The following is a 22,969-nucleotide window of genomic DNA, read 5'->3' as shown; positions in this document are numbered from 1 at the left end:
TCGGGCGGGGGGAGGGGCGACGAGGCGGGCGGGCGGGAGGCAGAGTCGAGGGCGGCATGCGCAGCGGCGAGCAGCTGGCGAAGCGAGTCGAGCCCGACCACGCCCATTGTGGCGAGGGCGGTCCACTTTGTCGAGACGGCGGCGCCTGCGGGCGCGCACACACGCGCACCCTCCGGGAGTAAGGGGCCGGGCTTCCTTCTTCGGGCGCGGGAGGCGCGGGAGGCGCGCCGATCGCGACCCCGGTGAGGGCGAGGTAGGCGTGGAAGGCGGCGCCTGCTCACAGCCCACGGCGTGAGGAGGCGCGAGCGGGTGCGCTTGAGGTTTAGTGTGGGCGGCGGCCCCTTTGGCGGGGGCGGCGGAGGCGCCCAGCGCGCAGAGCAGCTGCAGAGCCTGCGGGACGCCTCACAGGGTGTGAGAGACCCTTCCGAGTCAGAGCCTCCACATCTCCCGATTTGTGTGTTTTTGTGGGGGGGGGGGGGGGGAGAGGGGGGCGAGGGGCGAGAGGCGAGGGAGAAGGAGAGTGGGAGAGGAGAGGAGGGGCTTGAGAGGGGGAGGAAGGCGCCTGCCCCCTGCACGCCGCGCAGCCCGCGGCGATGCAGTCGGCCTGCGGAGTGGCGGGGCCGACTCCTTTGATAGCTGATCGTTCATTACGAGTTCATTAGTAGCAGTCGGCCTGCGGAGTGGCGGGGCCAAGCACGGCGCCCGTGTCGGGGTCGCGGCGTGGCGCCAGCCTGTGCGAGTCAAGCCGCGGACACGTGACGGGCAAAGTGACGGCAGCCCGCGGTCCGCGGCGCGGCGCAAGCCCGAGCCGACAGCGGAAGGGCTTTGGGTGGAAGTTGTCTCCGCGCCCGGCGAAAGGGAGCAGCTTCAGGTGCAGCGCCATGCTGCCGAGGTAGATGGTCGCCGGCAGCAGCAGCAGCCATACGAGCCGAGCCATCGCCTCCATCGCCACGGGCGCGAGCGCGGCGGAGGTGCGTCGCCTCGCGTCGCCATCGCCGCCACCAGTGCCGCCAGCCCCGCCGCCGCCGGCAGCACCGCCATCGACCGCCGCGGGGAAAGCTCTGCCGCCGGGGGGCGGGGCGGCAGCGGACGGGCCGTGGGCGGCGTCGCTTCGCTCGAGCATACGCGCGACCGCGTCGCCAGCCTCCATCCCCTCCTCCTCCGCCCTCCCGCGGCGCGCCTCTCCCTCCCCGGCGAGCAAGTCCTCGAGAAGGCCCTCGGGCGGGGGGAGGGGCGGCGAGGCGGGCGGGCGGGAGGCAGAGTCGAGGGCGGCATGCGCAGCGGCGAGCAGCTGGCGAAGCGAGTCGAGCCCGACCACGCCCATTGTGGCGAGGGCGGTCCACTTTGTCGAGACGGCGGCGCCTGCGGGCGCGCACACACGCGCACCCTCCGCGAGTAAGGGGCCGGGCGTCCGTCTGCGGGCGCGGGAGGCGCGGGAGGCACGCCGATCGCGACGCCGGTGAGGGCGAGGTAGGCGTGGAAGGCGGCGCCTGCTCACAGCGCACGGCGTGAGGAGGCGCGAGCGGGTGCGCGTGAGGTGTAGTGTGGGCGGCGGCGCCGTTGGCGGGGGCGGCGGAGGCGCGCAGCGCGCAGAGCAGCTGCAGAGCCTGCGGGACGCCTCACAGGGTGTGAGAGACCCTTCCGAGTCAGAGCCTCCACATCTCCCGAGTTGTGTGTGTGTGTGGGGGGGGGGGGGGGGAGAGGGGGGTCGCCTCCCAAAAGAAGAGGGACGAGTCGGTGAGCAGGAGGCGCGACTCGACCTGCCGAGCACGTGCGCCGGGCTGAGCACGCTCGGGGAAGAAGAGCACCGGTTCGCGCGGGTTCGAGTGGGTTCGCGTGTGTGTGTGTGTGCGCGCGGGTGTGCATGCGCGTGCGAAGCGGCGCGTGCCCCCGTGACGTGCTTCTCTGCGCCGGGAGGTGTGTGCTGGGAGCTGCTGCGCCGCGTCTGCGTCGGGAGGGGATGTGTCGGGAGGGCCGCCGCACCAGCGTCGCGCCGTCGAGGAGGACGAGGCACCCGACCAAGAGAGAGGAGGCGGAGGAGCAGCCGAGCTGCCGCGCGAGCGAGAACAGGAGCGGCGGCAGCGCGGCGCCGAACGCGGCCGGCAGGGCGCGCAGCGCGAAGAGGTTCGTGCCAACCCGGTACGCCTCGCCGATCTTTTGAAACGGCTGCGTGCCGCGGAAGCCGCTCGCCCAGGCGACGGCGGCGATGAGCAGCTTTCCGGTCGGCGGGTGGATGTCGAAAAAGTACTGCCCGGTCAAATATCCGGTGATAAACTTTCCAAAGTGCACCTCGTCAAAGACCACCTCGTCGGGCCACGCGAGGCCGTAGAAGCGAGTCAACACGCCCGCGCCGAGCAGCCAGCGCAGCGCGCGGCCGTCGCTGAGGCCCGCACTGCAGCTGTCGTCGCTGCGCTTTGCGTACTTGTCGGTGTCCGAGGTGTCAGACAGCGAGTCCGTCTCGGGCTCGCTGGCGGCGCCCTGCTTGCCGCGAGCGCGCATGTATCACTCTTCAGCGGTCATACAGACCGGGGGTTCGGGCTCCTTAGCAGATAGGGGGTTTCTTTCCGCCCGTCGCGGGGCATCTCTAGCGGCAGCCGTCGCGGGGCACTCCGGACTGGTCCCTCCCTTTCTTTCGAGATCGATGTGGAGGACGGTGAAGTTCTTTTGGGCAGTCTTCCCAAGCGAACAAGCTGCCATGATCGAGGCTGGCTGCCGACGCCGATGGGCGGCTGCGCGACGACCCGCTGACGGACCGCCCCGTGGACGCGGCGGCGGCGGCAGAGCGAGAGAGATCAACTTGCTGCGCAGACCGCCAACGCGATGGTCGCCGTGCAGGGGCAGCTCAAGCTGCGGGGACCCGGGGACAGCAGCGGACAAGGGTCACAAGGCCGGTAGGCCGCTTTGGGGCCTGGAGGTGGAGCCCTGGCAGACTGATGTTTATGGTGGTTTAAAGTTTGGGGGGGGGGGGGGGGGAACCAAACACTCCACTCACACGTCATTTGTTGCATCAGCGCAAAGAAATAAAAAAGGTCCGCGGATGGTAGCATTCGTCCCGGACGGATACGCACTAGCAATCCAATCCCGTCGTCAGCTGTCGGCGCCAACACCATTGTAAAGAAAGAAAGAAAGAACCAGAGGGCCCACGGGTTTTCTTTTTTTCCAAACTCTCTTGCGACAAACGCTGCGTTGAGCTTGGCGCAGGCGCTTCTCTTGAGTCCATTCGGTTTCTCTCGAGTTTCCCTCGGGAAACTCGCGAGTTTCCCTGAGTCTGAGAGCTGGTCTGGGGCAAAATCTGAGGCAAAATTGAGGAAATCGGCAAACGACCCGGGTATTTTCCAGGTATGTACCATGAAAAAGTTAGTATACCCGCAAAATACCGGTATTTTGCCGATTTTGCTGGTTTTGGCCCCAAAACAGCCTCAGACTCAGCTCAGAGCCCAAAAAATGACGATTTTAACGGCGTTTTCCCCGGAAAATAGAGAGGAAAACAGAGGGTGTTGTAGAGAAAAAAGGAAAGGAAAACAGACGGGGTGCGAGAGGCAAACCTCGTTGAGCCCAACGTCCTCCGTGTCGTTATTTCCGAGGTATGCTGTCGCCACCGCGTCGGCGTATGCGTTGCAGGCTATTCCCACGTGTGCTTGCACCCACAAGCAATTCGCGCCAGTCCCGAGGTCGAAAATTTCTTAAGTCGGAGAGAGAGAGTTTCGCTAAGCTCCCTTTCCTGTCCAAATTCTTTAAGTTGGTCATCGGAAGTCGATCGCGAGCCGCTCTTTCCTGCTTCCTCTCTCTCGACTGGAGTCGCTCGACAAGATGCAATACTCTCAGGTCGAGATGATCGATACGGACGACATCTCCGCGTCGCGCCGCCCGAGCGGGTCTTCCCGCTCCTCCGTCAGCAGAACGGGCGGGGTGGTCGGCGGCCTCCTGCTCGGACTCGCCTTCATTGGCCTCAGCCTCGGCGGCGCACTGCCTCGGCTGCCATGGGCATATGAGGAGCCCGATTCTTCAGATTCGTGCTGGCCAATTGTGGCTGACACAGCGCCGCGCAGCCTTGGCCAGGGTCTTCGAGGGCTGGCCACAGGTGAGCAGGCCGAGGACATGCCGGCGGCAAAGAGGCAGAGGCAAAGCGGCAGTAGCGACATGTGCAAGATCCGCGTGCCTCTAAAGGACTGGCCGGCCACTTTGGCGCAGTTGGTGGCCTCGTCTAGCTGGACGCAGCACCTCACCTACGAGCTGCAGCAGGACGGGAGCGAGTTGACGACTCGGGAACGCAACTACTTTATCGGTGCTGGCTTTCTTCCACATCAAATCCCTAACACAAATGTATCTCCATCCCTGTCCTATGCTCCTATCAGGCATGAACATGTCGGAGTACTTCCCATACGCCTTCCGCTACCACCAGCCGCCTAATGGTTTTATTGGTGGACTAATTCTTGTGGGAAGCGGCGTGGACGACTATCCGGGACCAGCTCTAGCTACTGATGCCGACATCCGCGAATATCTCCAGGCGAATGGCGTGCACGTGCCAGACCTCAAGGACATGACTTTTAACCAGAGGAAGAAGCTCGTGAGAACAAACGCGGCGATGATGTCCGCCTCCCATGAAGGGAAGCCACCTCCGGCCCGTCTAGAGGCGGCCTTGCCGCTCAAGTTCACTTGAGATCACTCGAGATTGTAGCATGTGCATGTCATGTCCGTTAGGCCATCCACTCTCGCGACGTGCTCGCGGCAGTGCAAATCACGTGGAAGCATGGAATTATACCCTCGAGGGCCGGCACTGCCCTCGTGCCACACACGGTTTGCCCCACCCTAGGCCCCACCCCGGCCACACGCCCCTCGCTCTCTGCCCCCCTCGAGGAGCGTCACCGGCGCCCCGCCCCACCTCCCTCCCCTCCCTTCCGCCCGCCGCCCGCCCGACACCCCGCCCCCATCCACCCCCTCTCACGGGGGCGTCGCAGGCCGAGAACAGAGCGAAGATCGAGGCCGGCCAGGCGAAGGAGATGCCCTCGGCGGCCGGCACAGTCCTCAGGCCGACCACGGTGTGCCCCAGTCCGGCCACACGCCCTCGCTCACACGCCCCTCGCTCTCTGCCCCCTTCGGCCCCCCTCCCTGGCGCCCCGCCCCACCTCCCTCCCCTCCCTTCCGCCCGCGGCCCGCCCGACACCCGCCCCCCACCCACCCCCTCTCACGGGGGCGTCGCAGGCCGAGAACATAGCGAAGATCGAGGCCGGCCAGGCGAAGTCGAGGCCCTCCGAGGCGGGCACGAGGACAGTGCCACACACGGTTTGCCCCACCCTAGGCCCCACCCCGGCCACACGCCCCTCGCTCTCTGCCCCCCTCGGCCCCCCTCCCCGGCGCCCCGCCCCACCTCCCTCCCCTCCCTTCCGCCCGCCGCCCGCCCGACACCCGCCCCCCATCCACCCCCTCTCACGGGGGCGTCGCAGGCCGCGAACAGAGCGAAGATCGAGGCCGGCCAGGCGAAGGAGATGCCCTCGGCGGCGGGCACTGTCCTCAGGCCGACCACGGTGTGCCCCAGTCCGGCCACACGCCCTCGCTCACACGCCCCTCGCTCTCTGCCCCCCACGGCCCCCCTCCCCGGCGCCCCGCCCCACCTCCCTCCCCTCCCTTCCGCCCGCCGCCCGCCCGACACCCGCCCCCCACCCAACCCCTCTCACGGGGGCGTCGCAGGCCGAGAACATAGCGAAGATCGAGGCCGGCCAGGCGAAGTCGAGGCCTTCCACTGCTGGCATGACCAGACCAGCAAATGAGTTCCGCAAGGCAGCGCAACAGGCCGCCCTCGTCCGCGCTTCGGGGGAGGCGCTGCGCCTCCCTAGGCTAAACGCACCTCCTGTAGCATGCCTTGCCACCACTAGTGCTCAGCTCTTTACTAGGTGCTCACGAAAGACGAGATCTTCGGCCGAGCCGAGAACCTCGTCGCGCCAGTCGTAAAATGGGCCGAGGAGAAGCTCGCCAACAGCTCCTCGCCCGCAAGCTTCTACGTCGGCGGCGCCCGGGTGCCTCTTAGGCCACACTTTCACATGTGCTTTTCGCTCGCACACTCCACACGTATAGATGTTCCGTATACAGGTGTCGAGAGCGCAATTCGACAGCGACGGCGTACTCGTGTCCCTGTCGAGCTCGGAGGCCCCCCTTTTTTGCACCCCCCCTTCCCCCCCAGCCCCTCGAGGGCTCTTGTGAGTGACGGGACACTCTTTGGCGTAGGTGACCCGCGCGCTTCGCTCCTCGGACGCGGTCGTGCGCGACCTCAACACCGGCAAGCCGCTCACGACGCCACGGCTCCGGGAGCTTTACGAGGGCGGGCATCTGTCCTTCTACATCGCTCCAGTCGCCGACCCGTCCCCCCACGTCTGCGACGAGGCAGAGAGGTGCCGCGTAGCAGCGCATGACCCCCTCCTCTTCCGACTGCACCATCCCTCCCTCTGTCTGCCTCGCCTCCCCCGCCATTCGCAGGGAGGCGCAGAACCGGCTCATAGTCAAGTTTCCGGAGCAGAGCACGATCCGCACGGTGGCCGCCGGCACCGTTGCCCGCACGGACGGCCTAGTCGACAAGTACGGGTACGTTATCTTCGCCTGGGTGCTCGATGGCGGCGCCAAGGACATCGTGCGCGCAAGGGCGCCATCCCTGCTGGTGTGGCCACCGATGTATAGTGGGCCTGACTCTTCCGATCTGTTCGCAGGTGACTTCCAGCGGCGTCTCCACTCGCGAGGAGCGGGCAAAGGCTGTCGCATCGTATCGTCCGAGGGGCTCGTCTGCAGCCACACTCGCGGACGACGACGTGGTCAAGCTCGAGCGAGGCCGCAACAATCCTGGCGGTCAGGCTTCCTTTTGGGAGTCCCGCGTAGAGGGCGGCAGGTGGACTCGCTCGTGGGGCTACCTGGCGCAGGTGGCTCCGTTTTGTCTCTCGCTCGCGCCAAGCTCGCCACACCCTCTCTGCCCGCTCACACATTGCTGTACGAGAGTTAGGTCACAAGGCCCGACGGCGTCTGGTACGCGCGTGGGCCACTTTAGATATGCGGTACGACACTATCCCTGCAAGCGTGACACACCTCGCCGCCACATTGCACGTCCCACAGGTACAAGTACGTGATGGACTTTGGCGAGGACGATGCTGCTGCGCGAGCTGCGCGGATCTCGCACGCCCAGGCCGTCAAGTCGAAGCTGTCGGACGCGAAGACGCGCCAACGAGGGCAGCCGTACATCAAGGTTGACGAGTTCGAGGCGCGGCTCGAGCCCACACTCGCACCGAGTGCGTCAATATTCGCTCAAACAGGAATCTCGCCCATGACCACATGTAGGCGTACGGAGCAGGGACGCGGCAAGACCTGGGGGCATGGCGGCAGCATGAGGCACACACACGTACATGCACACGCACACGCACACGCCACACGCACCTCGTGCTACACCGCACGCCTCCTCCCGCAGCTCGACCGCGACGCCAAGTACGAGGAGGAGCTCGAGCAGGCAGTCTACGACCAGGAGATGCTCGACGAGCTGGAGGCCATGGAGGAGGACGAGTCGGGGCAGCCGAAGGCCACCAAGGCCAAAGCTGGAGCGCGCGTGGTGGTCGTCTACAAGGAGGAGGAGGAGGACTCCGGCATGTCGGTTGACAAGGAGTACAGCGGGGTGGTCGTGCAGGTGTCGAGCTCGAAGGGCATGTTGATCGCCTTCGACGAGGAGGGGGAGGAGGTGTGGGTGGACGAGCGGCTTGGCGACGAATGGTGGTACGCGCCGCAGCTTCGCTGACCACGCCATGGCCCATGCTGCCGCGCCGCGCTTGACGTTGTATATAGTGAGCGTGAGAGATGGAACACGCGAGCCGCCCCTGCGCAGGCTACTGATATAACGCACTGTGGGTGGGGATAGTGCACTAGGCTAGTGTGTGAGCCGAGCCGCCAATCGAAGTACCTGTGGCAGGTCCCGCTACTCCCGTGAGTTCAACAAACTAGATTCAGCACCACAGTCACACACTCGCGTCGCTCGAGCACCCACGACTCCAGGTTGAGCATATTAAAAGCGTGACACGGGGGTGCGAGGTCACGACGGCTGCCACCGGGCCCTGTCAGATCAACGGCTCAACCTGCGGGCAAGAGAACGTGGAGTTCTTATACCACATAGCCTGCCTAGGCCCATGCGGCCACTCTCGTTGTGCGGTGCAGTGTAACTCGGCCACTTGTTGATGATGTCGGGCCTGATCGAAGCACGAGTCTCATCCTGTGCATGTGCGGGTGCATGACGCGCGTCGAGCCGACGGCCTCCGCGGGCGGCGAAGTTACACGCGACACCGGCACGGCCATCGCGGTTCCGTTTACCGGCCTCATGCTGCGGTCCTTCCGCGCTGCCTCTTCTTTCGGTGGCTGCTGTCGTAGCCTCAGCGCGCGGCCACGGTGGAGAACCACGCCTTCGTATTCGCAGAGTAGCGCTTGGCTCGCCGGCTGCACTCCGAGGCCACCACTTTTCTCTGGTAGGACGGGACACACAGAAGACTCACTGCTTGGCCGCCAGCGCAGACTCACTGCCGCGTGACTCACTGCCGACCTTGTCGCCTTTACTACTCGAGTAGTAGAATTTTACAACAAAACTCCCTCGCACGACACTGGGCACAGGACTAGAGTAAGTTCACGGTGCGCTTCTCAGCTCCCCGGTCCTGGGCGTGAGGTTGCCGACCGCACTCCAAGTGCTCCAAGGGCACCGGTTCATGAGAATTTTACACAGGTCGAAACACAAAGCGGGTTGCCCCCAGAAGAAAATACCTGCGCTGTCTTTTACCTACACGCCTGCGTGGATCGCGTCACACCAATCCTCGCTACCCAACGCGGCCAAAGGATATCCACCTCGAGAACCTCGAGAGAACCTACCCCCCCCCTCCCCTACCCGCTTGGTGAGCCCGACTTGCAGCCCATAGGCTTAGCATGGCAGGGTCCCTAGTCATCTGGGCACGGAGAAAAACACGATTCCCCACTTTATCCGCTCCGTGTCGCGCGACGAGTCGCGCGGCGAGGTGGGAAACGCCTGGCCAGAGCAAGGGGGAGAGAGTCGCGTGAGGGCGACATTGATTGCAGAGTGAAGGCTCGAGGGACGGGGCGCTGCAATCTGGAAAAAGACGATGTCGTGTCCGCGACGTGGATACGATCCCCGCTCCAAAGGAGCCGACAGAACCCGTCCACGACCGCGACTTGTTGCCCTCGAGTTGTTCGACGCTGGCTGCTGCTGCTGCTGCTGCTGCTGGCTGGCCGCTGCGGGGCTGGGCTGGGAGGCGGGAGGAGGCGCGTGCCTGGAGACCAGCACTGTCATGGAGGAGGGTGGGATGCAGCGTCGCGGACTGCTCTGCTTGGCTCTCCTGAGAGGAGGGAATCAACAGTGGGGTGAGGGCCGCACAGGGACGATTCAGGGAACGGGCCGCTGCAATCTGGAAAAAGACGATGTCGTGTCCGCGACGTGGATACGATCCCCGCTCCAAAGGAGCCGACAGAACCCGTCCACGACCGCGTCTTGTTGCCCTCGAGTTGTTCGACGCTGGCTGCTGCGGGGCGGGGAGAGCGGGGCCGGGCCAGAGAGGCTGCGCCTGGATCATGCAGCAGCATCTCGTTCGCAGACGACGAGCAGTGTCGCAGACGGCGGGGACGGAGAGCAGGGGGCCACGTCCTCCCGGCGCTCCCTCTGGAGCGTGGAGCCTGCTCGCTGTCAGGCGGCCTACAAAGCGCAACGCTCTCAACCCGCCGGGCGGAAAGCCTGGGGCCTGCCAGTGCACGTCGCCGAGGCGCCGGCCAGTCGCAGCCGTGAGGCATGCCACAGCAGCAGAGGCACCTGCCACCCATTGGGCGGGCAGACAGAAGGCCAGGGCAGCACTGGCAAGCGCAACGCGCCTCATGTCGGAGAGCGACCGTGCCTCGTTCGCGGCTTATGATGTAGAGTTTGTTGTAGAGATTTCACGTTGTAGAGCGCCTCTACATCGCTCTAGCACGCGCTTCGTCCCGCGGCGGATGTAGAGCTCTACAGCTCTACAGCGCTCTACAGCTCTACAGCTCTACAGCGCTCTACACTCTACATCCTCTACACCCTCCCTCAGGTTGGGACACCTGTGGGACGACCTGTGGCAGCGTACGATGCCGGCGCCGGACGCGGCGGCGAGGCACACGGGCACCGGCGTGGCGCGTCGGCAGGCCCGACCACGAGCGGATGCGCGACGAGCGTGCTCGGGAAGCGGCCGCGGGCGACGCGGAGCTTCCGCCGGAGGACGACGCGGTCGAGATGGCGAGCGCCGCCCACGTGCTGGACAGCGTGGCGGAGGTGGGCCCGAACTACACCCTGCTGCGCAGCAAGGAGACGAAGGCGAAGCGGCGGAAGCGACAGCGCGAGTACCGGGCGGTCGCCGTAGACACGGTTGAGGTAAAGGCCAGACATCTTGCCCCTGACAGGAGAGACAAGGGTGTTGATACAGAAAGAAAAACGGGAATTTCTGAATATTCGACAGAAGCCAAATTGGCCGTCGCCGACTCGCGCTTCCCCTGTTTTCCCGTCCAGTGCAGCAGCGGCCTGCGGCGGCGCGTATTTGAACGACTTCCATGTGCACGAAGACCGTTGCGGTCGTCACCGTGGCAGCCAGTCCGGCCGTTGCGGGTGAAGGCTGGCCTGTATCCTCAGCTGGCGCCGCTGCGCCTCCTCCTCCAGGCCACGCGATGAACGTGTCAGTGCGTGCATAGGCGACTTCATCGCGCGGTGAACGTGTCGGCACCTCGGCTTCATCGCGCGCGGGCTGATGCACCTCCCGCAGATGCGAGGAGAGCTGGTCCTGCTCTTGGAGGAGATTGCCGTGAGTCTCGCGTGAGCGCTTCCCGACACTCTCAGACTCAACCGTGCACCACCGAGACACCATCCAGACAGTCGAGGCAACCAAAAAACGCCTCCGAGACTGGTTGGAGACTTTCCCATAACATACTCCCAGATCCTCCCAGACAGAGACTGCGCCGAGACATCACCGAGACTGCTCCGAGACACTTCTGAGACTCCTCCGAGACAGCTACCAAGCCGAGCCGACGACCCCGCGGTTGTGCCGCGCCGTAGGGGAACGCGCCCGCGCTTGCGCTGTACGAGGCCACATATTGGCCTCGTGCCGCTGCTCGACGAGCCGCGGCGGTCCCTCTTCTCCGCCGCCACCTTCACCGAGGGGCATCTGCGCCGCCGTGGCGTCCGCTGCGAGAGCGCCGCCAGGCGACGGTGACCGCACACAGCAGGCTTCGTCGATGAGCGCAGAGGCGGCCAGCTTGGACGTGCCTCGGCGCGCGAGCGCTGTCACCAGATGGTCGCACACTTTCGGACCCTTCTCGGACCCTCCTCGGAGCCTGCCCTCAGGCGCCTCGCCGTCGACTGGAGGAGGTGGCCGCGGTGGCCGAGGCGGCGGGCCGCGCGGGCGGCGATCGTGCGCAACCGACTCGCCAGAGGCGTGCTGGAGAGGCGGCGCGAGGTCGCCCTCTCGGATGTCGAGACTGTGCCGGCGTGCTCGCTCAAGTCGAAGGCGACGCGCAGGCGGCCTGCTCACCACGGTGGACGGGGAGGCGCAGGAGGCCATCGAGGCGGCCGTGCCTACCCCGCCACGCTCTCGGAGCGTCGGAGGCCCTCTCGTCGCGCCCCTGCTCCTGCTCCCATAAGGCCTTCTCCCAACATCACATCTCGGTGGGCGGGAGAGGGAGGGGGGGGGGGGGAAGGGGGGGGGGGGGGGGGAGTGAAATCTGATTTGCGAACAACATACCTAAAACAAAAGAAATATGATTCGCGGAATTGTTTTCCTTTTCCTGCCCGGCCGCGCGCGCTGTGCCAGTCTCCACCGTTCGATGACGTCTTCTGGTGCTGCTGCAAGCTCCTACTCGGTCCCGAGCCCCTTCACCTTTGGCGGAGTGCAAGCATTCCTCGACGGGAGGACGCTGTCGAGGATTTCGCCCCGCTCGATTTTCGCGAACTACCAGACGCTTACTGTGGCACCCTGCGACGATCTCGACCCGGAGGAGGTTCACGAGACGTGGTACCTGGACTCGGTGAAAGAGGAGCTGAAGGAGGCGCAGGAACGTGCCACTCGTTCCGAGGCCACAGTTAAGTCGCTCGAGGCGCAGCTCAAAAGCGCGCACCGCTCGCGCGAGGACCAGGTCGCCGTGCAGGCCACCGTCATCGAGTCGCTGCAGAAGACCATCAAGGCGTACAAGGAGGCGGCCGAGCAGCAGCGCGCCACGGCGTCGCCGGGCTGCCCCGTGCGCCTTGGCGAGGCCACGTCTTGCCTGGGGCACTGCTGCGTCGGCTTCAGCGGGGTGGTGGGGGCCTTCGTCGCGTGCCGCAAGGCGCGCGACTGAGCGCCGCTGTCCGCCAGATACGTTCATGCTCGCGTCGCCGCACTCCTCCCTGCACTCTCTGCTACTCTGTCCCTCCGCGTTTTCTGTCGTGTTCCTGTTGGGTCTGTACAGTGCGCCGCGCGCGCTCTTGCGGGTGCGCCGCGCTCACTCGAAAATGTGCGCTCGGACCGAGCGCATCCCTATCATTGAAGTAGAAACCGCGGCGCAGCTCGATTTGGGCGTTTTGCCGGCCGCGCGAGCGCGCGAGTGTCGCGAGTGTGCGCCCTCAGCGAGCCGTCACAGCTCGACGCTCGCGCTGTCGGCGAAAGAGCATGAAAAAGAATTAAGAAGTCGCCAGCATCCCGCGAGGAGCGCTCCCGCTTGGCTTGCCATATACTTTCGGATTTGAGAAGAATTTTACGACTCTCCCTCGCACAACACAGCGCTCACAGCTGCCCGAACTACACACACCGAGGTACTCCGCCCGTCGCGCCGCAGGGCCGGCCAGCAGCCGGGCGTGCCCTCCGCTGCTTGCCGCCCCGCTCCCGGCTGCTGACGCTCGTCGCCTCGCCTCCGCCCTCGCAGGCCGCTGCGAGGCCACCTGGCGCGGCGAGCGATGGTGGCGATGAACGTCTTCCGGCTGCTGGGGGACACGTCTCATTTGCTCTCCTTCATCGTGATGTTTTGGAAGCTCTTCACCTCCAAGAGCGTCGCTGGCATCTCGCTCAAGACACAGCTGCTATACGTCATCGTATTTTGCTTTCGATACCTCGACATCTTTTGGAACTTTCTCTCCATCTACAACACAATCATGAAGGTCATCTTCATCTCGTCGTCCGTGGCGGTGGTGTACGTGATGAAGTTCGGCGTGCCGCACAAGGACACCTACTCGCAGGAGGACGACGCCTTCCCCATCGCCTACCTGGTTGCTCCGGCCGCGCTGATGGGCGTCGCCTTCAACCAGGACCACGAGTCACCCTTCGAGATGTGCTGGGCCTTCTCCATCTACCTCGAGGCGGTGGCCATTCTGCCGCAGCTCTTCATGCTGCAGAAGCAGGGCGGCGCGGAGTCGCTGACGGGCGCGCGCCCACGCAGCGCCACGCAGCGCCACGCAGCGCCACGCAGCGCCACGCAGCGCACGCCCCGCAGCCGCGCCCGTGCCCCGCTGCTGTTGCGGCCAGCTAGCGCCGCCCCGAGGGCCACCCTCCGAGGCGAGCGCGCGGCCAGCGCGGCGCGACCGCCCTCGCCTTTGGTGGCAGGCCACTACATATTGCTGCTGGGGCTGTACCGCCTCTTTTACATCCTCAACTGGATCTACCGGTGCCCTCTCACCCTCCCGACCTCCCCGCCCCTTCCCGCCGCCACCCCTGCCAGCAGTAGAGCTGACCTCGCGTGGCCTCGCGCCGCTTCGGGCTCCGCCGCCCCGGCCTCGCCCCACCCCGCCCCCTGTGTGTGGTGGTGCCACCGCAGCTACGCGACCGAGCCGCACTACATGCAGCTCATCGTCTGGATCTCGGGCACTGTCCAGACGGCGAGTCGCACCCGCCCCTCTCCTCCGACGCCCGCACGCTCGATCCCCTCTCTCCCCTCTCCTACCCGCCCCTCTCCTCGCCGCCTCTCTCCTACCCGCCCCTCTCCTCGCCGCCTCTCTCCTACCCACCCCTCTCCTCGCCGCCTCTCTCCTACCCACCCCTCTCCTCGCCGCCTCTCTCCTACCCACCCCTCTCCTCACCGCCCCTCTCCTCGCCGCCCCGCGCGGCGCCCGATCCGCGCGGTCCCGTGCCACACACGGCCGCCCGACGTGCGCAGGCGCTCTACCTCGACTTCTTTTACACGTACATGAAGTCGAAGCGAGAGCGCGGCATCGACGCGCCCATCGAGATCGACTCGGTCTGAGTTGCGGCAGGTAGAGGCCGCGGGAGGGGAGGGAGAGGGAGAGAAGGGAGAGAGGGAGCGGGCGGGAGGGGGGGTCAGATCGGGGAGGAAGAACGAGCCGGTGGAGAGGCAGGGCACGTGCAGGCGGCGGGCGCGCCGTCTCGTACTCTCGTGCGGGTGTCAACGGACAAGGGACATCACACACCGGCGCGCGGAGTGGAGAGACGAGATGCCGAAGTACCGAGAAAAAAAGTAATATATCTTTACTTCCAAAACCCGGACGTGCCTCCACCGGCACGCCGCTTCCGACAGGGTGATGGAAGGTTCGACGCACCCCCGGACTGGGCGGAGAGATCCCAGGGTATAGACTCTGGGCTGTCCGCCCCGCCCCCACTTGCCCTGACTGCACAGGATAGCGTGTGCCCCGTTTGCCGTTAGGCGCCGAAGTTACCGAGAGATATTGAGTTCAATAAATAATATCCCGGTGTCTCCCGTTCTCCCGGTGTCTCCCGGATCCCGCGGTATCTCCCGCCCAGTATCCTGCGGTATACATCGGATACCGCGACCGGGCAACAAGTGTAAGTATCAAGCGTTTGTATTGTATTCCGAGAAAGGCGAAGCGCGAAAGCCAAAGCGTGGAGCGAAGCCGAACAGCTAGACCGTGCGAACATAATAGGGGCAAAAATAAAAAAATATCGAGAGATATATACCACCACAGCACTCACACCAGCGAGGGATTGCTCACCTCAGTGGAGGGTGCCTCGCGCTACCGAGGGGGAGCAGGGGAGAGAAGCAAGGTGCAAGCGAGCCCCTCCCGTCTCGGCTCAGCCGGTCGCGGTCGCGGTCATGCGTCCAGGGAGAGCGTGGATAGCGTCCGCGGGATCCGCCGCGCGATGGGGAAGCAGGCTGCCCACCACGGCCGCCGCACGGGCTTCACCGGCTCCGGAGCGAGAGGGAGAGGGTAGCCGAGCGACGAGGAGAAGCCGTGGAAGGCCTTCTCTTCCTCGGTCTCCACCTCGGCCTCCACGCGCACCTCTCCCTCGTGCAGCAGGTAGCCGGCGAGCTTCGACTGCTGCCACAACCGCCGGCGTTCGTCGATGGGCACGCGGCTCCAGCCAGCCGCGTCAGCCTGCTGCGCAGAGAGGCGCGCGCACGAGCCGCCAAAGGCCGTCGGCAGGCTCTCTGGGCCGGCGAGCTCAGCGATGGCGGCTGCGGATGTGGCCGAGTGTCGTCCCCCCTCTCTCTCCATCGTCTCACTCACTCACTGGGAGACGTCGGCGGCACGGCAGCCCGGGCCCTTTTCTCCACTGATAACAACACGCTTGCGTCCAGCCTCCAACATTCCTCTCCGGGGGCGCACAGGCCCCCCCGGAGGGATGCACAACCGCTCCATGCCACGCGCAGCTGAGGCCCCTCCCCGTCAATGAACCCCCTCCTGTAACACACCTGTACCCCCCCCCCCCCTTCAACAGCCGCACACGCACGCCGTCCTCGCAGGAGTCGCTTAGGTAGGTAGGCGGCTCCCGTGGCCTGGGTGGCCTGTTTAGTGCGCCGCGGTGGCCCCGGTGGCGGTGCGCGCCAGTCCCGTGCCCAGTGTCGGGGAGGAGTTTCTGGTAAAATTCCGGTTCTCAAATTCTTTTAGTGCCAGTGCGCGCCAGTCCCGTGCCCAGTGGAGAGAGAGAGAGAGAGAGAGAGAGAGAGAGAGAGAGAGAGAGAGAGAGAGAGAGAGAGAGAGAGAGAGAGAGAGAGAGAGAGAGAGAGAGAGAGAGAGAGAGAGAGAGAGAGAGAGAGAGAGAGAGAGAGAGAGAGAGAGAGAGAGAGAGAGTGAAGAGAGAGAGAGAAGAGAGATTTTCTTTTTTCCGCCGATAACGATTGGGGTGGGGGCCCCAACTCGTGGTAGGCCACTAGTTTATCGTAGGGTACTCACGGATACCTCTCCTGAGTCCCTCTCGTGTGCCCTCGCGCACATCGCATGCGGTCTTCACTCAGCCTCCGCTGCTGTGAACACCAAACTTGCACTTCAGCTGGTGCGCGCTTTCGCCGCCTACTTTCGCGAGCGCGCTTGGCCCTTGCTCCTCATGCGCGGCGCTCTCGCTGCGCTCTCTCCCTGCTCATGGGACCTGATGCCGCGCCACCTCTGTGGCCGCTCCATCCTCTCTGACGGCGCCAGCCCTCCGGCTGCGCCATCTCTCTTTGGAGTGAGCCTCGTCTCGCTCTTCGTCTACTCGAGCCTCGTCTCGTGTGCCGCCTCGTGGGCGGCGTGGCGCGGCGGGCGGCTGTCTCTGCCGCCGCCTCGTGTGAGCCTCGTCTCGCTCTTCGTCTACTCGAGCCTCGTCTCGTGTGCCGCCTCGTGGGCGGCGTGGCGTGGCGGGCGGCCGTCTCTGCCGCCGCCTCGAGTGAGCCTCGTCTCGCTCTTCGTCTACTCGAGCCTCGTCTCGTGTGCCGCCTCGTGGGCGGCGTGGCGTGGCGGGCGTCTGTCTCTGCCTCCGCCTCGAGTGAGCCTCGTCTCGCTCTTCGTCTACTCGAGCCTCGTCTCGTGTGCCGCCTCTTGGACGGCGTGGCGGGCGGCTGTCTTTGCCGCCGCCTCGAGTGAGCCTCGTCTCGCTCTTCGTCTACTCGAGCCTCGTCTCGTGTGCCGCCTCTTGGGCGGCGTGGCGTGGCGCGTCTCGTGTGCCGCCTCTTGGACGGCGTGGCGGGCGGCTGTCTCTGCTGCCGCCTTGAGTGAGCCTCGTCTCGCTCTTCGTCTACTCGAGCCGCGTCTCGTGTGCCGCCTCGTGGGCGGCGTGGCGGGCGGCTGTCTCTGCCGCCGCCTCGAGTGAGCCTCGTCTCGCTCGTCGTCTACTCGAGCCTCGTCTCGTGCGCCGCCTCTTGGACGGCGTGGCGGGCGGCTGTCTTTGCCGCCGCCTCGAGTGAGCCCGGCTGTCTCTGCTGCCGCCTCGTGTGAGCCTCGTCTCGCTCTTCGTCTGCTCGAGCCTCGCCTCGTATGCCGCTTGTGGGGAGCGTGGCGTGGCGGGCGGCCGTCTCTGCCGCCGCCTCGTGTGAGCCTCGTCTCGCTCTTCGTCTACTCGAGCCTCGCCTCGTATGCCGCTTGTGGGGAGCGTGGCGTGGCGGGCGGCTGTCTCTGCCGCCGCCTCGTGTGAGCCTCGTCTCGCTCTTCGTCTACTCGAGCCTCGTCTCGTGTGCCGCCTCGTGGGCGGCGTGGCGTGGCGGGCGGCTGTCTCTGCCGCCGCCTCGAGTGAGCCTCGTCTCGCTCTTCGTCTGCTCGAGCCTCGTCTCGTGTGCCGCCTCGTGGGCGGCGTGGCGTGGCGGGCGGCTGTCTCTGCCGCCGCCTCGAGTGAGCCTCGTCTCGCTCTTCGTCTACTCGAGCCTCGTCTCGTGTGCCGCCTCGTGGGCGGCGTGGCGGGCGGCTGTCTCTGCCGCCGCCTCGAGTGAGCCTCGTCTCGCTCTTCGTCTACTCGAGCCTCGTCTCGTGTGCCGCCTCGTGGGCGGCGTGGCGGGCTGCTGTCTCTGCCGCCGCCTCGAGTGAGCCTCGTCTAGCTCTTCGTCTACTCGAGCCTCGTCTCGTGTGCCGCCTCGTGGGCGGCGTGGCGGGCGGGCGGCTGTCTCTGCCGCCGCCTTGAGTGAGCCTCGTCTCGCTCTTCGTCTCCTCGAGCCTCGCCTCGTGTGCCGCCTCTTGGGCGGCGTGGCGTGGTGGGCGGCTGTCTCTGCTGCCGCCTCGAGTGAGCCTCGTCTGGCTCTTCGTCTACTCGAGCCTCGCCTCGTGTGCCGCCTCGTGGGCGGCGTGGCGTGGCGGGCGGCTGTCTCTGCCGCCGCCTCGAGTGAGCCTCGTCTGGCTCTTCGTCTACTCGAGCCTCGTCTCGTGTGCCGCCTCGTGGGCGGCGTGGCGTGGCGGGCGGCTGTCTCTGCCGCCGCCTCGAGTGAGCCTCGTCTCGCTCTTCGTCTACTCGAGCCTCGTCTCGTGTGCCGCCTCTTGGGCGGCGTGGCGTGGCGCGTCTCGTGTGCCGCCTCTTGGACGGCGCGGCGGGCGGCTGTCTCTGCTGCCGCCTTGAGTGAGCCTCGTCTCGCTCTTCGTCCACTCGAGCCTCGTCTCGTGTGCCGCCTCGTGGGCGGCGTGGCGTGGCGGGCGGCTGTCGCTGCCGCCGCCTCGAGTGAGCCTCGTCTCGCTCTTCGTCTACTCGAGCCTCGTCTCGTGTGCCGCCTCTTGGGCGGCGTGGCGGGCGGCCGTCTCTGCCGCCGCCTCGAGTGAGCCTCGTCTCGCTCTTCGTCTACTCGAGCCTCGTCTCGTGTGCCGCCTCGTGGGGCGGCGTGGCGTGGCGGGCGGCTGTCTCTGCCGCCGCCTCGTGTGAGCCTCGTCTCGCTCTTCGTCTACTCGAGCCTCGCCTCGTGTGCCGCCTCGTGGGGCGGCGTGGCGTGGCGGGCGGCTGTCTCTGCCTCCGCCTCGAGTGAGCCTCGTCTCGCTCTTCGTCTACTCGAGCCTCGTCTCGTGTGCCGCCTCTTGGGCGGCGTGGCGGGCGGCTGTCTCTGCCGCCGCCTCGTGTGAGCCTCGTCTCGCTCTTCGTCTACTCGAGCCTCGCCTCGTGTGCCGCCTCGTGGGGCGGCGTGGCGTGGCGGGCGGCTGTCTCTGCCTCCGCCTCGAGTCGGCCTCGTCTCGCTCTTCGTCTACTCGAGCCTCGTCTCGTGTGCCGCCTCTTGGGCGGCGTGGCGGGCGGCTGTCTCTGCCGCCGCCTCGAGTGAGCCTCGTCTCGCTCTTCGTCTACTCGAGCCTCGTCTCGTGTGCCGCCTCGTGGGCGGCGTGGCGGGCTGCTGTCTCTGCCGCCGCCTCGAGTGAGCCTCGTCTCGCTCTTCGTCTCCTCGAGCCTCGCCTCGTGTGCCGCCTCTTGGGCGGCGTGGCGTGGTGGGCGGCTGTCTCTGCTGCCGCCTCGAGTGAGCCTCGTCTGGCTCTTCGTCTACTCGAGCCTCGCCTCGTGTGCCGCCTCGTGGGCGGCGTGGCGTGGCGGGCGGCTGTCTCTGCCGCCGCCTCGAGTGAGCCTCGTCTGGCTCTTCGTCTACTCGAGCCTCGTCTCGTGTGCCGCCTCGTGGGCGGCGTGGCGTGGCGGGCGGCTGTCTCTGCCGCCGCCTCGAGTGAGCCTCGTCTCGCTCTTCGTCTACTCGAGCCTCGCCTCGTGTGCCGCCTCGTGGGCGGCGTGGCGGGCGGCTGTCTCTGCTGCCGCCTCGAGTGAGCCTCGTCTGGCTCTTCGTCTACTCGAGCCTCGCCTCGTGTGCCGCCTCGTGGGCGGCGTGGCGTGGCGGGCGGCTGTCTCTGCCGCCGCCTCGAGTGAGCCTCGTCTCGCTCTTCGTCTACTCGAGCCTCGCCTCGTGTGCCGCCTCGTGGGCGGCGTGGCGTGGCGGGCGGCTGTCTCTGCCGCCGCCTCGAGTGAGCCTCGTCTCGCTCTTCGTCTACTCGAGCCTCGTCTCGTGTGCCGCCTCGTGGGCGGCGTGGCGGGCGGCTGTCTCTGCTGCCGCCTTGAGTGAGCCTCGTCTCGCTCTTCGTCTACTCGAGCCTCGTCTCGTGTGCCGCCTCTTGGGCGGCGTGGCGGGCGGCTGTCTCTGCCGCCGCCTCGAGTGAGCCTCGTCTCGCTCTTCGTCTACTCGAGCCTCGTCTCGTGTGCCGCCTCGTGGGCGGCGTGGCGGGCTGCTGTCTCTGCCGCCGCCTCGAGTGAGCCTCGTCTCGCTCTTCGTCTACTCGAGCCGAGCCTCGTGTGCCGCCTCGTGGGCGGCGTGGCGTGGCGGGCGGCTGTCTGTGCCGCCGCCTCGAGTGAGCCTTGTCTCGCTCTTCGTCTACTCGAGCCTCGTCTCGTGTGCCGCCTCGTGGGCGGCGTGGCGTGGCGGGCGGCTGTCTGTGCCGCCGCCTCGAGTGAGCCTCGTCTCGCTCTTCGTCTACTCGAGCCTCGTCTCGTGTGCCGCCTCGTGGGGCGGCGTGGCGGGCGGCTGTCTCTGCCCGCCTCGAGTGAGCCTCGTCTCGCTCTTCGTCTACTCGAGCCGAGCCTCGTGTGCCGCCTCGTGGGCGGCGTGGCGTGGCGGGCGGCTGTCTGTGCCGCCGCCTCGAGTGAGCCTTGTCTCGCTCTTCGTCTACTCGAGCCTCGTCTCGTGTGCCGCCTCGTGGGCGGCGTGGCGTGGCGGGCGGCTGTCTGTGCCGCCGCCTCGTGTGAGCCTCGTCTCGCTCTTCGTCTACTCGAGCCTCGTCTCGTGTGCCGCCTCGTGGGCGGCGTGGCGGGCTGCTGTCTCTGCCGCCGCCTCGAGTGAGCCTCGTCTCGCTCTTCGTCTACTCGAGCCTCGTCTCGTGTGCCGCCTCTTGGGCGGCGTGGCGGGCGGCTGTCTGTGCCGCCGCCTCGAGTGAGCCTCGTCTCGCTCTTCGTCTACTCGAGCCTCGTCTCGTGTGCCGCCTCGTGGGCGGCGTGGCGGGCTGCTGTCTCTGCCGCCGCCTCGAGTGAGCCTCGTCTCGCTCTTCGTCTACTCGAGCCTCGTCTCGTGTGCCGCCTCGTGGGCGGCGTGGCGGGCTGCTGTCTCTGCCGCCGCCTCGAGTGAGCCTCGTCTCGCTCTTCGTCTACTCGAGCCGAGCCTCGTGTGCCGCCTCGTGGGCGGCGTGGCGTGGCGGGCGGCTGTCTGTGCCGCCGCCTCGAGTGAGCCTTGTCTCGCTCTTCGTCTACTCGAGCCTCGTCTCGTGTGCCGCCTCGTGGGCGGCGTGGCGTGGCGGGCGGCTGTCTGTGCCGCCGCCTCGTGTGAGCCTCGTCTCGCTCTTCGTCTACTCGAGCCTCGTCTCGTGTGCCGCCTCGTGGGCGGCGTGGCGGGCTGCTGTCTCTGCCGCCGCCTCGAGTGAGCCTCGTCTCGCTCTTCGTCTACTCGAGCCTCGTCTCGTGTGCCGCCTCTTGGGCGGCGTGGCGGGCGGCTGTCTGTGCCGCCGCCTCGAGTGAGCCTCGTCTCGCTCTTCGTCTACTCGAGCCTCGTCTCGTGTGCCGCCTCGTGGGCGGCGTGGCGGGCTGCTGTCTCTGCCGCCGCCTCGAGTGAGCCTCGTCTCGCTCTTCGTCTACTCGAGCCTCGTCTCGTGTGCCGCCTCGTGGGCGGCGTGGCGTGGCGGGCGGCTGTCTCTGCCGCCGCCTCGTGTGAGCCTCGTCTCGCTCTTCGTCTACTCGAGCCTCGTCTCGTGTGCCGCCTCGTGGGCGGCGTGGCGTGAATGTAGGCTTCACGCTGGGGTCGCTCCTCGTCACGAGCGCATCTGCCCCTCTTCTGGCTTCATTGGGATGCGAGGTCCGTCTGCACCCGCTCCCTCCACTCTGCGTTGGGATGTCAGGTACTGCGTAGCTCTTCCGTTGTGGAGGCACGCGACTCCAGACTGACCCTTTACGCACCAATGTATCACACCTCACGGTGCCGATGCTTGGTTCATGTGGAGAAGCCGAGATAAACTAGTCCGCCGATAACGATTGGGGTGGGGGCCCCAACTCGTGGTAGGCCACTAGTTTATCGTAGGGTACTCACGGATACCTCTCCTGAGTCCCTCTCGTGTGCCCTCGCGCACATCGCATGCGGTCTTCACTCAGCCTCCGCTGCTGTGAACACCAAACTTGCACTTCAGCTGGTGCGCGCTTTCGCCGCCTACTTTCGCGAGCGCGCTTGGCCCTTGCTCCTCATGCGCGGCGCTCTCGCTGCGCTCTCTCCCTGCTCATGGGACCTGATGCCGCGCCACCTCTGTGGCCGCTCCATCCTCTCTGACGGCGCCAGCCCTCCGGCTGCGCCATCTCTCTTTGGTTCCCACCCACCCTCTCCTTGGTGGCATGCTAAGCTCTCACGCTATCATGGGATCCACCGTGGCTCTCACGGCGAACTCAGCTCGAGCCTCTGCTCGCGTAATGGGTATCACACCTCACGGTGCCGATGCTTGGTTCATGTGGAGAAGCCGAGACTAGTGAAGAAGTTGCTTCAAGTTCGCTTCGGCAGTCCGGATCACAAGCCACAGCTGTGTCGTGCTCAATGACCTCTTCTCGCCCGCCGTACGCGGTGATCGACGCCTCTTTCTTCGCGTCGCCGTCGCCTTCTCACTCGCTGGGCGCCAGCGGCGGCGTTCCACCTGCCGACCGTCTCGATGCGCTGCCCTGTGAGCTCCGCGAGAGCATCTTCGCCCAACTGTCGCCCTCCTCCCTGGATGCGCTCGCTCGTGCAGGCGATCGGCAGGCAGCAGCGGCACCGGCGTGGCGCGCGTGCAGCGCCCAGCGTCAGCCCAGCGCCGACTGCGACGCTGCTCTGCCCGAGAGCTTGCTCCGGCCGTGTCTGGTGCGCCAGAGTAGACGAGTCTCGGGCTGAGTGCGTTCCAAAGCACCAAACCAGTAAAAAAAAAGCGCTCAAGCGGAGGCGGCTCGCTCTCGAAGCGAGGTCATCTCACAGCACAAGCGCGACCCGCGCGCGGAGATATACGCTTTACGGCGGCTTTACCGGCGTGAGAATCGGAGAACAACCTTTCACACGCCCCACACGCCGCCACGGCCACGACCCGCGCCGCCGCGGCCCGCGCCAAAAACACATACGCCTCACGCGACGTCCGACACACGGAGAGGGCTCTAAGAAAAAGTGGTGATGTTTTCCGGGTCTCCGGCCGCGACACGCGCCGAGAGCATGAGCGACGATAGGCCGAGCCGGTAGGCGTGCGCGGCGCGGCGCATGAGGAGCCAGTCGGCATAGAGGGCTAAGACGTCGTCCTCGGACACACGGGACACGTCCGTCT

At 66.5% G+C, this 22,969-nt stretch overlaps 5 protein-coding genes across 5 annotated transcripts in view; 4 read left to right on the top strand and 1 right to left on the bottom strand.

Annotated features, from left to right (window-relative positions):
- The window catches only part of EMIHUDRAFT_454183 (hypothetical protein), a 3,595-nt gene extending 1,075 nt beyond the window's left edge, over nt 1–2,520 (bottom strand). The window contains exons 1-2 of the mRNA XM_005793100.1: nt 1,984–2,520; nt 1,126–1,186 (exon numbers count right to left, since the gene is read on the bottom strand). Of these exons, the coding sequence (XP_005793157.1) occupies nt 1,126–1,186; nt 1,984–2,499 (577 nt within the window). The 5' untranslated portion in view covers nt 2,500–2,520. The remainder of the gene's footprint in view (nt 1–1,125; nt 1,187–1,983) is intronic.
- Nucleotides 2,521–6,006: 3,486 nt separating this feature from the next.
- On the top strand, nt 6,007–7,978 carry EMIHUDRAFT_439581 (hypothetical protein). The gene is made up of 8 exons (XM_005793099.1): nt 6,007–6,014; nt 6,088–6,144; nt 6,223–6,386; nt 6,472–6,905; nt 6,986–7,008; nt 7,096–7,240; nt 7,318–7,368; nt 7,445–7,978. Exons 4-8 carry the CDS (start codon nt 6,603–6,605, stop codon nt 7,763–7,765), a joined length of 843 nt encoding a protein of 280 aa, XP_005793156.1. The 5' UTR covers nt 6,007–6,014; nt 6,088–6,144; nt 6,223–6,386; nt 6,472–6,602; the 3' UTR covers nt 7,766–7,978.
- A 3,872-nt stretch (nt 7,979–11,850) lies between these two features.
- Nucleotides 11,851–12,360, top strand: EMIHUDRAFT_222487 (hypothetical protein; the record flags this gene model as incomplete). Its single annotated transcript, XM_005793098.1, has 1 exon — nt 11,851–12,360. The coding sequence occupies one exon, from the start codon at nt 11,851–11,853 to the stop codon at nt 12,358–12,360; it is 510 nt and encodes a 169-aa protein (XP_005793155.1).
- Nucleotides 12,361–12,955: 595 nt separating this feature from the next.
- Nucleotides 12,956–14,235, top strand: EMIHUDRAFT_222486 (hypothetical protein; the record flags this gene model as incomplete). Its single annotated transcript, XM_005793097.1, has 5 exons — nt 12,956–13,264; nt 13,355–13,407; nt 13,537–13,659; nt 13,810–13,861; nt 14,149–14,235. 5 exons carry the CDS (start codon nt 12,956–12,958, stop codon nt 14,233–14,235), a joined length of 624 nt encoding a protein of 207 aa, XP_005793154.1.
- Nucleotides 14,236–16,292: 2,057 nt separating this feature from the next.
- EMIHUDRAFT_108394 (hypothetical protein) lies at nt 16,293–20,590 on the top strand (the record flags this gene model as incomplete). Its single annotated transcript, XM_005793096.1, has 3 exons — nt 16,293–16,803; nt 19,040–19,429; nt 19,911–20,590. 3 exons carry the CDS (start codon nt 16,293–16,295, stop codon nt 20,588–20,590), a joined length of 1,581 nt encoding a protein of 526 aa, XP_005793153.1.
- Between the last annotated feature and the right edge of the window lie 2,379 nt (nt 20,591–22,969).

The sequence above is a fragment of the Emiliania huxleyi genome (genome assembly GCF_000372725.1).
Source record: "Emiliania huxleyi CCMP1516 unplaced genomic scaffold EMIHUscaffold_103, whole genome shotgun sequence".
In the NCBI taxonomy this organism is placed as follows: Eukaryota; Haptophyta; order Isochrysidales; family Noelaerhabdaceae; genus Emiliania; species Emiliania huxleyi.
Note: the sequence above shows the minus strand (reverse complement) of the source record. Positions and strands in the feature narration are given on the sequence as shown.

Coding starts and splice junctions, on each gene's coding strand:
- EMIHUDRAFT_439581 (XM_005793099.1), top strand. CDS start 6,603: ATGGCGGCGCCAAGGACATCGTGCGCGCAAGGGCGCCATCCCTGCTGG. Junction 6,906..6,985: donor CGTGGGGCTACCTGGCGCAG/GTGGCTCCGTTT, acceptor TACGAGAGTTAG/GTCACAAGGCCCGACGGCGT. Junction 7,369..7,444: donor GGGCATGGCGGCAGCATGAG/GCACACACACGT, acceptor CTCCTCCCGCAG/CTCGACCGCGACGCCAAGTA.